The sequence below is a fragment of the Myotis nattereri genome (assembly GCF_964212035.1).
Source record: "Myotis nattereri genome assembly, chromosome: 14".
Lineage (NCBI taxonomy): Eukaryota > Metazoa > Chordata > Mammalia > Chiroptera > Vespertilionidae > Myotis > Myotis nattereri.
Window position 1 is genome coordinate 23906320 of NC_138089.1, and position 13356 is coordinate 23919675.

Sequence of the window (13356 nt, forward strand, 5' to 3'; positions counted from 1 at the left end):
AATGAGGGCGTCCATGGCCATAGTGCTGTGGGCAGCATGTGTACACACACATTTTCTGTGCACCCGGTTCTGTGACAAGCACTCTTCACAGTTTAATTTTAACCCTCATAACTCTCTCTTGGGGAGGTATTGTTTCTTCCATTGGCCAGCCATTCCCTGCCTCTCTGTTACTGTACTATGCATTATAGACACTTAGGTAAATGGTTCCTACCAGGACCGCACACTGAAAGCGATAACTGGGATACTTTCCTCTTCAATTCTTTTTATTTCCAACATACGTTTAGAGCCAAAAGTAATCTCAAAATTCATGCTAATCCTGACTTTTGCATCCTCTTATTCCCACTGCAAGGAGGAAATGGGTGGTTTCTTCCCTGGCCTCTCCCCTTCAGTGGAAAAGTTAATACCCAGAAAAATCAGCAAAAGGCTGGCAGAAGAACAAAGAAAACAAAGGAAAAATGCCAGATGACTTACCAACTGATTCTCTACCTCGGCGATTTTCAGCCTTTTTCATCTCATGGCACACATAAACTAATTACCAAAAGTCTGGGGCACACCTGAAAATCTATTCATTTTTTTTGCAGATCTGACAAAAATAGGTATAATTTTGATCCATTCACACTGGATGGTTATTATTGTGTTGGCTGTTGTCACTTATTTATTTATTTATTTGCCAATCTAAGGGAGACGGGGTCAGCGTCCCTGACTAAATAGTCAGGTTATCACATGTTTTATAACTTCTTGCAGCACACTGGTTGAAAATCGCTACTCTACCATGATGGCCAAAATTTAGTTGCAATGGAACCCTTAATATCCTAACATACTCATTGAATATAGTTATAAATTCAAAAATAGTTCTAGCAAGGGAGGAAAACAATGTCTAGCCACAAACCCTCCTTTCTAGTCATTTTCCACGCCGGATGCTTCCTGGAGAGCTACTTAAGTGTTACTTAAAACTGTTTTCTTCTGCTAATGCATGTTCAACTTCCAGGTTAAGTGCAAGCAAGGGTAGTATGCAGCCAGTAAACCTGGCTGAGATAGGGCCGGGTGGGGTGGGGTGGGTAGGTTTCACACAATGCACAGGGGAGTGTCTCAGCCCCAATGTTTATAGCCCCCAGAAGTGTGGAAGGGGTTCAGAGAGACTCAACCAAGACCAACCGTAGTCTGTTGTAGGCAATACCAGCCAGCTTGGCTAAGGTAAGAACAGCACCTCTGAACCCCACACGGAAACTCGCTGTGACAAACAAGAAAAAGGTGTGTTTCCTTAAAGCAGTGCATCGATTCCATTTCCATTTCTCACAGGCTTTCTCTCCTCTGATTTCTTAAGCCAAATTTCTACTTCTACAGTGTTGGTGGCATCTTCTATGCAAACTGTAAAATCATTGGTGAAGCATTCTTTCCAGAACTAACTTAATAAAAATTTAATAACAATTAAAAATAATACTTCCAAAAATGCCTATCCTCTTAACCCATTCTTCAGCCCAACCCCCTTTCAAATGCAGTGCTGGCCTCTAAAAATTCTGTCTCTGCCACCCAGGAGTTGTATTCAACTGGAAATTTCAGAATATTAACAGAATGGTTTATCCAACATGCACTGAGATGCCAGATGTAGTAATTGGTCTGTGCAACCACCAGTAGTAGCGGCTGAAACCGTGAGTGGAAAGGCCGGTGGGCATTTTATAGTGAACAGACCAAGGTGACAACACTGGAACCATTATCTAGTCTTTTCCTACTGCCCCCCCTCCCCCATCCTTTTCCTCCTCCTCTGACTTTAGAAATTAGCAAGTAACTTGATTCAGAAAAAGGTAGTGTGTGTGTGTGTGTGTGTGTGTGAGAGAGAGAGAGAGAGAGAGAGAGAGAGAGAGAGAGAGAGAGAGCGCGAGCGCGCACGAGAGAGCTGAACCTGATCAAGCTTTGGGATCTATAGATTAATTTACAGGAAACACAGAATATGAGAAACATGTAAATCAACATTTCAGAGATGTATACAGCAAAATCCAAAAGTGAGACATTCTATAGAAATAGTATAAGCTGTTTTCTTTAACAAACAATTGGCAAGGTAAAAATAAAGAGGAACATTTTTAGATTAAAAAGACTTAGATATATCAAAAAATGTTGTGTTTGCACTTTTAGATCCACATGTGAGAAAACCAACAATATAAACATATTTGTGAGAAAAGTCAGAGACTACTTAAAATAAATCTCATACGTAGGCTAGCTTCACCAACACATTCAAACCTACATGAGAGTAACTTTAAAACACTATTGAAGGAGGCAAAGCAAACCTTGAGCAAATGGAAAGACACAGATAGAAAGACTCACCTTCATAAAGATATGTTTTAGCAAAGTTTATTTATAAATACATCGTAAGCCCAGTTAATGTACCATTAGGTTTTTTCTTTCTCAAGCTAGATAAATGGGTGATAAAGTTTGAGTAAATAAATAAATAAAAACAACCAGGAAAATATGGGAAACATGAACAATTTGGTGGGTGAACACTTCTAGTGAGAGAGAAGGGTAACCTATCATTTATTAAAATATATCATAGAAATTTTATAAGTGAAACTCTAATATTGGTACAATGAAACAAATTTTTAAAATCCTGAAAGAGACCCAATTTATAAGGACATTTCGTATATAATAAAGGCAGCACTTCAAATCGGTGAGAAAAGCTCAACTGTTATATGTTATAACTGAAGAGCTATGTGGAAAAAGATAAATTTTCATTTACTTTTCATACTGTACACCAGAATACATTTTAAGTGGATCAAATACACACACACACACACACACACACACACATATATATCTTTAAAAACAAATTCTAGAAGAAAATATGGATCTTCTATACTCTGAGAGTGGGGATATTTCTTTACAACCATGACTGAAAATCCAGAAGCAATAAGAATGAAAGAAACTGATAATTTTAAAAACAAAACAAAACAATTTTTACCTAATGTAACTTTATTTTAAAAAGAAACACCTAAAGTTAAAGAAAAATTACAAACTTGGACAAATAGTTGCAACTTAATCTCAAGGAATTAATATGTTAAATTAATAAAAAGCCTTTAAAATTAGAGAAATGACTAACAACTTTTTACAACAATTGGCTAGATTATAGACTGTTTACAGAAAAAGAAATACAATGGCTTTTTTTAAAGGGAGATGTTCAACCTCCCCTAAAATAAGAAAAATAAAAACACACTTGTTGCATTTTTTTCATATATGATTAAAAATCCAAGTTTGACAATACATTTGGGTGGTGAGGTGGCAGGGAAATGAACACTCTCATCTTTTGTTTCTGGAAAAGCAACATGGTGCAAACCTGTTAAAGAGGAATCTGCCAATAATTAGCAAAAATACATATGAATTTACTCTTTAACAAAGCAGCCCCACTTCTCAGAATCTATCACCAAAATACCCAGACAAAAATTGAAAAGCACATATTTGCACAAGGCTGTTCATTATATTACATTATTTAGACTGTTTGTTAGACATGATTGTTTTTCTTACAATGTTATCTGCATACCATGGGATAAAGTGAATGAATAATCATAATGGTATCATTAGGAATGAGGATTTTTCTCAGGAAAAGGGGAGGTAGAGGTGTACGGGTACCAAGGTTAGGAAACACCCACTAGTGCTGGGTTTGAATTGGAAGTAGCAGTAGGAATTCATGAGGAATTTTATCTTAAAAAAGAAAATTCCTACTCTAGCCTTGGCCTGTGTGGCTCAGTTGGTTGGGTGTCATCCTGTGTACCATTTGCTGGTTCAGTTCCTGGTCAGGGCACATGTTTGGGTTGTGGGGCTCAATCTTTGCTAGAGGGCATGCAGGAAGCAGCCAATTGATGTTGCACTCTCACGCTGATGTTCCTCTCTTTTTCCCTCTCTCTCTTTCTCTCTCTAAAAATCAATAAAAACACATTGAAAAAAATCTTACTCTAAACATGCTGAAAGGCCTAAATCAAGTAACTAGCAGTGAGCATCAGTTGATTGTTACTTAAATGATATGCACATAAACCACAGAAGTGTCTGCAATATAATATAGTGATGTGTGCTCTGAAAAGGAAAGATGCAAATTTAAGTAAATATGGGAAATTCTGAGTTTTCTTCTTGGAAATTATACTTTTTTTTTTTTTTTTATAAAAGTAAATGCTCCGAACAATTCTCTGGTAAAGAAGTCTACAACTATTTAACTGTCAGGAACCCTTCGCAGGAGAATAAGATGGGGTTGCAAAATTCCTATTGTGTCTTTACTACACACATGTGCTGTAGGAAACAATTTGGAGATTGGTGCTATGAAAGTGGAAGGCAATCTGTGGCTAATTATTTCTCATAGAGGGACAAGAGGTCTAAAGAGAGTTCCTGGTACCTTGAACTAAATGACTGTGTAATTTAATACAACTGTTGTTTAGAATCTGCTAGATACTAAATGCTTTGTTCAGTGTTGGGAATATAAGGAAAGAAATGAAATGTTAGAGCATTAAAATATATTGCTATTATTAATGTTATAACAAAGATCTGAAATGTTTTGTAAAATCGTTCATTGTGATTGAGGGGCTCAGTGTAGGCTACCATTGAATTGTGCCATGGAGAGAAAATTAAATTATGATGGGCAAAAGCAAAGGAGAAGGACATTTCTAGCAAAGTAAGGAGCATGAGCAAAGATTGTTTAACATTGGAGTTTATGATGTATTCAGGGAAAAAATAGCCATTCTTGTCTGGAACAACAATAAAAAAAAGTACCTGTCTGGAACAACAATAAAAAAGTGTACCTATCTGGCAATAAAAAATGTAGGGAAAGCCTGGGGTAGGCCAACATAGGGAGAAGGCTTTGGGGCCAGACAAGCCTGAATGGTCATCATTGATCTGTCTCTAAATGACGATGGAAAGATGATTTAATCTCTATAAGGCTCAGCTTTCCCATCTGGATAACGAGGATAAATAATATTTATCTCACAAAGTGAGGCTAGAAATAATGTATGCAAAGCTTCCAGCACAGTGGGGTGGGGGACACAATGTCAGTTCTTACTGTTACTAGGCAGATGGGCATGGACATTCTCAGTTGCCAGTGGAAAGGGCGTGGAGGCAATGGAGATCCATTGAAGCATTTGGAGCATGGGGATGAAGTGATGAGCTTTGTAGCAGAAAGAGGACACAGAGGAATGAAGAGATGGAGACACGTGGCCTTGCATCCGGATGGGAGATGAGGAGCGCATAGGTAGGGCATTTTTAGTTTGGCCAAAACTGTTCAGTGAATCAGAGGTAGAACTGATAGAACTTGGCTATTCGTTAGCTCCATATACATGTATGTGGTTAATGGGGAGTGAGAGTCAGGAAACAATGAAAAATGACACCAGATTTTTTAGCCCAAGTATCTGAGTTCCCAGTAATACCAACAACTGAGACAGTCAACATAGAAGGTGGATGGAGTAGATATAGAGAAGGTAGTGAGCTCCGTGTGGAATTTCATATGTTTTCCATCATTTTCCTTCTGGTCTCTCACCTTTCTAGAGTAAGTGAGCTTTAAAGATTTGAATGTGGCAGCTCAGCTCCTAATCCCAGTGAGCCCTCGATTCTATGGGACCATCACATTTTGAATAGTGTAGTGGCTGCTTCTAGAGTTCATGTAATAATGACTGGAAAGATTAGTGTGATATGCTCCAAAGTCAACTACTAAAAACTACCTAATAATGTCGTCACATGTGGCTGTGTGGCTTGCACTGTCCTGGTCCTCAAAATATTGTTTGCTTTATGCGTAGTTGAAAGGAAAGACAAATGTAGGCATTCTACTCAACGCCAATCTTCGTGTGCTTCTTGTTTTAATGTGCAGGGCAGGAGAGAATTGGAAAGGATTCCAACTATGAGCAGGAGGGGAAAGTTCAGTTCGTGATTGACGCCGTCTACGCGATGGCTCATGCCCTGCATCACATGAACAAGGATCTCTGTGCTGACTACCGGGGCGTCTGTCCGGAGATGGAGCAAGCTGGGGGCAAGAAGTTGCTGAAGTACATCCGCAACGTTAATTTCAATGGTGAGTCTCCAAGCACCTGTGGTTTTTAGGAGTCCTGTGTTGGCGTTCTGCTTTATAAGTGACATGTTGAATGATTATTTACTCTTGAGTACGTGTCAAAACATGGTTGATGATCTGATTTTAAAGATTGAATCAATATATGAATGAGTGAGTAGTGAGAGAGTAGTGAGTGAACGAGTGAGTAAATATTTGGGAGTATGGTTTGTCCTCCTTTCCTTAAAATAGGTTTTTATATGAAGTCAAATTCTGCCTCAGTGAATATAAATTCAGAACTGTGAAAAACACATATTTATTAGTTATTATACACTATCTCTATAGAGTTATTTTTGTCTCCAGTCTTACAGTATTTATTCAAATACTGTCTTCCTAAAATATTTGCATTCTTTTTTTTTATTTCTTCACTCTCTTCAGTGTGGTTCTGTGTTTAATTTGCAGTATAGTCAGGTTTATTCATGATCGTATTGAATTTTGTTAACCATGTGATGATTAATTTTATGAGTCAACTTGACTGGGTAAAGTGATGCTCAGATAGCTGGCAAAACAGTACCGCTGGGTGCATCTGTGAGCATGTTTCTGGGAGAGATTAGCATTTGACTTGGTGAACTGAGTAAAGGAGAGAGGGCTCTCCCCAAGGTGGGTGGGCTTCCTCCAACCCCTCCCCCTCCAGGGCCTGAAGAGACCCAGAAGGCAGAAGAAGGGCAAATTCTCTCTCCCTCTGCTCCTGCCCTCAGACATGGGTGCTCCTACTTCTCAGGCTTTGAGACACAGAAGAGGCCTTCAGATACAACCTTAACATGGGGGAAGGTTACATCACTTCTGAGGTCTTATTGCCAAAAATACATGCCTCAATCTAATCATAAGGGAACATAGGACAAAATAACTCTTCCAAAGTATTCACGTTGTGAGAAAGGCCGGTGGAGGAATTGTTCCAGACTGGAAGAGACTAAGGAAACATTACCATTAAATGCAGTGTGGGAAAATTAATGGATCCTCTCCCGGAAAAAGGACCCTAGTGAGACCATGGAGACATTTTAAATAAAATTTGCAGATGAGTTTTAAATAGTATTATATCAATATTAATTTACTGGCTCATGTCATTATATTAATGTTAAAGGAAGCCTTCTCGCTTTTCTGCTTATAAACAATAATCCACTTAAACCCACAATATTATATTGATCTTCCAGGAGTTCTCTAGTATTTGGATGAAGAGGAACCACACCCGATTTCGGGATCAAGAGTTCCCTGGTTTAGATGGAGACAAAAATGACTGTGTGTAAAACCAGAAAGGAGTCTAAATGATCTTCATTTTATAGTTTCTTCCTGATTTTACAGAATCTCCTAAAATATAGAATTTTCTCAGAGACAGACACATACATTTCATTATTTATTAAACACTAAATTCCGTTAGCTGGGTCAGTATCTGGGCTTTGTATTCTGGTTTATAGATATGGATAAGCATTCTTACAAGAGTGACCAAAATTATCATTTTGAGACTGTTCTTGGTGACTCTTCCCTTATTGTTCTTCCAAATAGTGCTCTGTAGAATCATTTTGTCAAAACGGTCTAGTCTGTTGATGATGCTGAGCTTCAGATGAGACACAGGACCCATGTTTATGGAATGGTTACTGTGTGCCAGAAAGTGTGCTACATACCTGTGTTGGCTTATTTAATATTTAGAACACCAGCACGGTGTAGGTACTATTACCCTTTTTTAAGATAAGGAAGCTTCACAGAGAATTAAGAATCATGATATTCAGAGCCACACATCTGGGTAGTGATGATGCTACACTGGTCCTTGGGCACCTAACTCTACAGGCTGTCCCCTGTAAATGTCTGAGAGGAAGGGCTGACTACTTCATTCCTGCTTCTTCATCTCAGAGTGGATGCTCTGTAGGAGGTCCCAGGCAGGATCAATTGTTTTTTCTCTCTTTGTCCTCATTGCAATCCTGCCCTGTGGTCCACATAATCGCCTGTTCTCTGAGGACTTTTTTTCTGTCATAAGGACAACCAGGAGGCCGCTGGCTCCTGGGGCACTGTGGCGTTTGTTGATGGTGGGGCTTGGCAGTTTTGTGAAACAGAACCTGTGCTGGATTTAATTAATAAATTCCATATCACTTGAAGTGAATAGCTATTAGTAAAAAGAAATTTGACATTTGTTACTCATTTAATTTCTTGATTTTTATATAAAGAAATACAATATTAGAGAGGAGGAGATATTTGTTCAAGACTTCACAGTTAGCAAATGACAGAGACAGATCTAGAAAGCGAGTCTCTTCCTAGTCTATTGTGAAAAATGTAGCCTTTCTTTAGCATGTTTTAGTAGGGTTTTGATTTTTTTGGTCTCAACTAAGCCTAATTGTTCTCTTCTGTTACTTTAATACAAAACTTTCTGGACCCCGAGGAGTTTTATTCCAGACCAAGAGGGCACAGTTTAATAATTCTGACCCTCACATTCACCAAAGCATCAATTTAGGAAATGATAATAGAATGTCCCGAAAATATTGCTATAGTTTCACCAAGCACTTAACCTCTTCTTATGATGCACCAAGAGAAAAGATGACTACTTTTAAATTCATCACTTCTGGCCATGTTTTTCTCTGCATCCCAAATGAATGCAATGACCTGAGCCTAAATTTGATTTATGTAGTTATGTCTACGTTGGCCTATCTAACCAATTGTCAATACCTGTAGATGTAAATTTAATAAATGTGTTGTCTTGGATACAACATCTTAGGGAATTACTATACAATGGCATATTTAATCTGGTGTGTGTCTATACCTAGATTTACTAGTTTCCAGAAGATGAATTGGGTATCAGTATATTTTGTAAAGATGCCACATATCATGTGCTCTTTAAAAATCCTCACAGGAGGATATGTTTTCATTGATTTTTAGAGAGGCAGGAAGGGTGGGAGACAGAGAGAGAAACATCAGTTGACCGCTTCTGATATGCACCCCAGCTGGCGATGGAACCCACAGCCTAGGTGTGTGCCCTGAATCAGAATGAAACCTGCAACCTTAGGATGTTTGGGATGATGCCCCAACCCACCTGGCCAGGGCTCATGTGCTCTCTTTGAAACGTGAAGTTAGCTTTCCTTCATCAAGAGGTGAGCTCTATGCTTCCTCCTCTTGAATCTAAGAGTGTGGGACAGATGCAGAAGTGACACTATCTGACTACTAAGGCATATGGGTGAATAGGCTTCTGCCTCATTCTCTCGGGACATTTGTATTGCGGACACAGCTACCATGTTGGGAGGAAGCCAAGATGCCAAATAGACAGGCCACATGTGGGTGTTCCTACCACAGCCCCAGCTCAGGTCCCAGCTGGCAGCTGGCGGCAACTGTGAGGCATGTGGGCTTCAAGCTGCCCAGCTGACATGAGGGGACCAGAGGTGCTGTCCCCAAGCTCTGCCCAAATTGCAAAATATGGGTTGTTATTATTTGGAGCACAAAGGTTTAGGGTAATGTGCTGAGCAGTGCTAGATAAATGGAACACAAATCAGTGCCATGTTTCTGGAATCTATACCTGGGGTGCGAAAGTAAGAGCAGGAAACTTGTCAATACCTTGATGCAGAAGACTGTCTGGACACCTGAGCAATCGAGATCCTAGGTCCTTCTCTACCAGGAAGAAAGGGCTTCATTCAGATACTCTGATCCAATAGAGATTTCAGACTTGAGCACATCCTGGCATCCAACATCCCACTATGCCATCTTGTCTAGTGGCCCTGTTTCCACTACCTCAGTGTACCTGCATCCCAGCCCTGATACCTGGAGACATTTCTGCAGATGATCACTTCTTCTTTGATAACTTCTTTCTCTTCTCTGGACCGCTGTGATCATATATATACACACACATATACTAGTGGCCTGGTGCACAAATTTGTGCACATTAAAAGGGAATTAATTAGAGGAAATATTTTAATATTGCTATTTGCCCTTTCTCTATAATAGAAGTGTCAGAGATGAAAGAAAATTAGTAAAATGTATATGAAAATCTTCCTCCTGTCAGAGTCTGGGGTGCGCCACATGACCCAGAGTCAAGTCCCCACTCACCCGCACACACCTCAAAATCGTGCAAGACCCAGACCCGGCCAGCCCCGCCCCCGTCAAGCCCTGCAGGGCAGGGGCGCAGCCTCAGGTCCCCTGGCCCCAGCACTGGGGCAGAGGGCATGGCCTCAGGTCCCCCGGCCCTGGCACGAGGGCAGGAGGGCAAAAGGGCACAAGGGTGCGAGGGCCCGATGACTATTTGCATATTAGCTCTTTATTATACAGGATATGATGGTGGGCAAAAGCAGGTTTACAGTTACAAGTATGTGAAACAGTTTATTCTTGTATTATTATTTAGTAAGTATTGTAATTTTCAAAAAAAATACTGCTTGGTTTTAAAGGGGGGGGGGGAGGAAGGGAGAGATAGAGAGAAATATCAATTTGCTTTCCACCTATCCATGCATTTGTTGGTTGCTTCTTGTATGTGCCCTGACCAGAGAGTGAACCCTCAATCTTAGTGTATGGGGATGACCCTATAACCAACGAAAAGCCTAGCTAGGGCTAATTATTGTATTATTTATTCGTATTATATAACCTACTTTTGTCCATCCCTGTATAGACTTCATTGAACATAATCCCATTTTTTTCTCTTTTAAGAAACCCAGGGAAGCTGTTAAAAAGGTATTGTGGGAAAAAATAAGTGGAAATAATAATCCATTAGCTTTACAGAATCCATCAGAAAGGTCAAAACCACATATGCTATTACAAGTCATCACTTAGATAAAGTGTTCAGCTCTTCTGTCTTAATTTTTTAAAGCATGAACTTTAATGAGAATGGAAAGGGCATGACAAGAGTCATTTTGCCTAACAAAGATTATAGGAAGAGAGAGCAATTAGATGGTGTGTCCCATTCTGGTGAATATTTAGCTGGTGGCCTGAGACCTTTCAGAGTCCCAGGCCTCCAATATTCATCTCTCCTCTCAAAGACAATGAAAAGCTCATCATATTTCATAATGACTAGAAGCTATACAATTACAGCAGATCCTAATACCCAATGTGAAAGCAGAGAAAGGTGAGCAAGATATTACTATCTTCCTGCAAAATGATAGGGTTATTTTCTTGCTGATAATATATAAAATGCGGACTTTGTTTGTTCTTCTTATATACTTGGAAGGCTCACTGGAAGGAGAAAGCTAATATTAAAAACTTCTTGTTCATCTTCTTCTGTCTGTACTGGAAAGGCTCCTGTATTTCCTATAGAGAGAGAGAGCTTCAGAGATCCCATTGGGATACAGTGGGTGCCTTTATGGGCTCTGAGGGTAGTGACTAGGTACAATGTAGATGAAACAAATTGGCCAAACTGACTCAAGCTGGTGAGACAACACCTGCATAACTCATAGATAGTGCCCACTTTTTGGAAAACAAAAGATGCTTACCCTGATGGAGAAATTGAAATTAGGTACCCATTAGGAGAGTCAACTTTGGTGCATTGGAAAGTCTGGGTGTCTGAAGGCATGTGTTCTGGTCCTGAGATATTAGCCAACAAAACAATGATAAAAATAAAAACAACTGTATGCCCTAGCCTAGCTGATTTGGCTCAGTGGATAGAGCATCAGCCTGTAGACCAAAGGGTCCCGATTCCGGTCAAGGGCACGTACCTCAGTTGCAGGCAGGCCCTGGTTGGGGTGTGTGAAGTAGGCAACCAATCGATTTGTTCCTCTCATTTTGATATTTCTCTCTGTCTTTCCCTCTCTCTTCCACGCTCCCTAAAATCAATGGGAAAACATCCTCGGGTGAGGATTAAAAACAAACAAACAACTATGGAATATCACTACCATCTGCTGAGCACTTATGTATCAGGCATGGAACTAAGCAAGTTAGGTATATTATTACATTTAATTCTTACTAACACTATGAGAAAAGTCACTAGTGACCATCAGATGTAGAGGGAGATTGAATAATTTAATAAAGGTCGCCCCTGTTTTAGGGGATTCCAAAGCCAGTTACTAAACACTATTCTAGTTTAATTAGTTTAGTGGCCCTGGAGCAAGTGACTTCCCCTCTCTGAACCTAAGGATTGTATCTGTAAAATTAGGAAGTTCAATGTTCTGTGTCCTCCAGCTCTGTAGTAGTTTCCTACTGATACCCTATAAAAGAGCCATAAGTTTAATGGCTTGAACAACACAAATGTACTATAGCTGTGTGGTTTGGCACAGATCTCACTGGGTTTTACTTAAGGCGAAGGCAAGGCTGTTCTTCTGGAGCTTTGAGGGGAGAGTCCCTGGCCTTTTCTAGCTCCTGGAAGCCACCTGCACTCTTTGGCTATGACCCCTGCCTCCGTCACTCCAACCTCCTGTTTTCATCTTCCCATCTCCTTCCTCCTTTGACTCCTGCTGCTTCTCAGTTTAAGGGCCATTATAATTACACTGGATCTACCTAGATTGTCCAGGACAATCCCCCCTGTCCATCCCCCCGCCCCATGATCCTTAATGTCATCACTGAAAAAAAAGCCTTTGGCCCCGAATGGCAATATCCACAGGTTCTGAAGATTAGGACATGGACAGATTTGGGGAGCCATTATTTCGCCTACCACAGCTCTGATTTTTTTAAAAAAATTTACTACTAGAAATGTCATAAAATCCTGTGCCTGACAGTTGTGAGATGGTGTGGAGTTCTTTAACTGCCTCTGTATTTTGCCAATAATGTTGGACAAACCCTCTCTGTGGGGGTCACTTTCAGCACAGGATTGCAGTCTTGTCTGTCTCTTGTTCCTCTGATTGGACCCTTTTCTGACTCCCTTCCTGTGTTGAGTGGTCACGTGTGGGGCCAGTTTCACCAGATTGCCTGCTTCCTAAGCACTGGCATCTTTTCCTACCATTCAAGTACTGCCTCCCTCCAGTTAACATGCTTTTGTTTTTCTTTCATGCAGATCATTCACATAAATGCCACCGTGGCCCAAACTCTGCAGAGGCCAATGATTTCCTTAGCCAGATGCAGAGCTCTGCCACCATGAGTCTTCAATTTACAACCAGAATTCACAAAAGTGCTTCATCCTCCTCTCCCAAAATAGCAAAATGAACTTCTGTTCCCAGTGATTTTATTTCAGCTTGTAAACTCCCTGTAAACTTCCTTGTAAAAGGCAGGAACTAGAGCATCGTTTGTTATGAGGAATATCCAGTGTTAACCTAAAGGCAGAGCAGAGATCAGTCTCACACCTGAGACCACCCTCATCTATCCTGTTTCCAGTGAACCCAGGGGAGAAAAACTGCACCCAGTTGCCAAACTTTTGGCGACTCCTTTGTAACTGTCCCTGGAACTAACCAAAACTCACAAGTTTC

General features: G+C 40.2%; 1 protein-coding gene across 3 annotated transcripts in view; it reads left to right on the plus strand.

Annotated features, from left to right (window-relative positions):
* GRM7 (glutamate metabotropic receptor 7) overlaps positions 1-13356 on the plus strand; it is a 743749-nt gene that overhangs the window by 484082 nt on the left and 246311 nt on the right. For all 3 annotated transcript variants that reach the window (XR_013996795.1, XR_013996796.1, XM_081106152.1), the window contains exon 6: positions 5831-6031. Coding sequence is in view for 1 of the 3 variants with exons in the window: in XM_081106152.1 (XP_080962278.1) it covers positions 5831-6031 (201 nt within the window). In the remaining 2 variants the exon portion in view is untranslated. The remainder of the gene's footprint in view (positions 1-5830; positions 6032-13356) is intronic.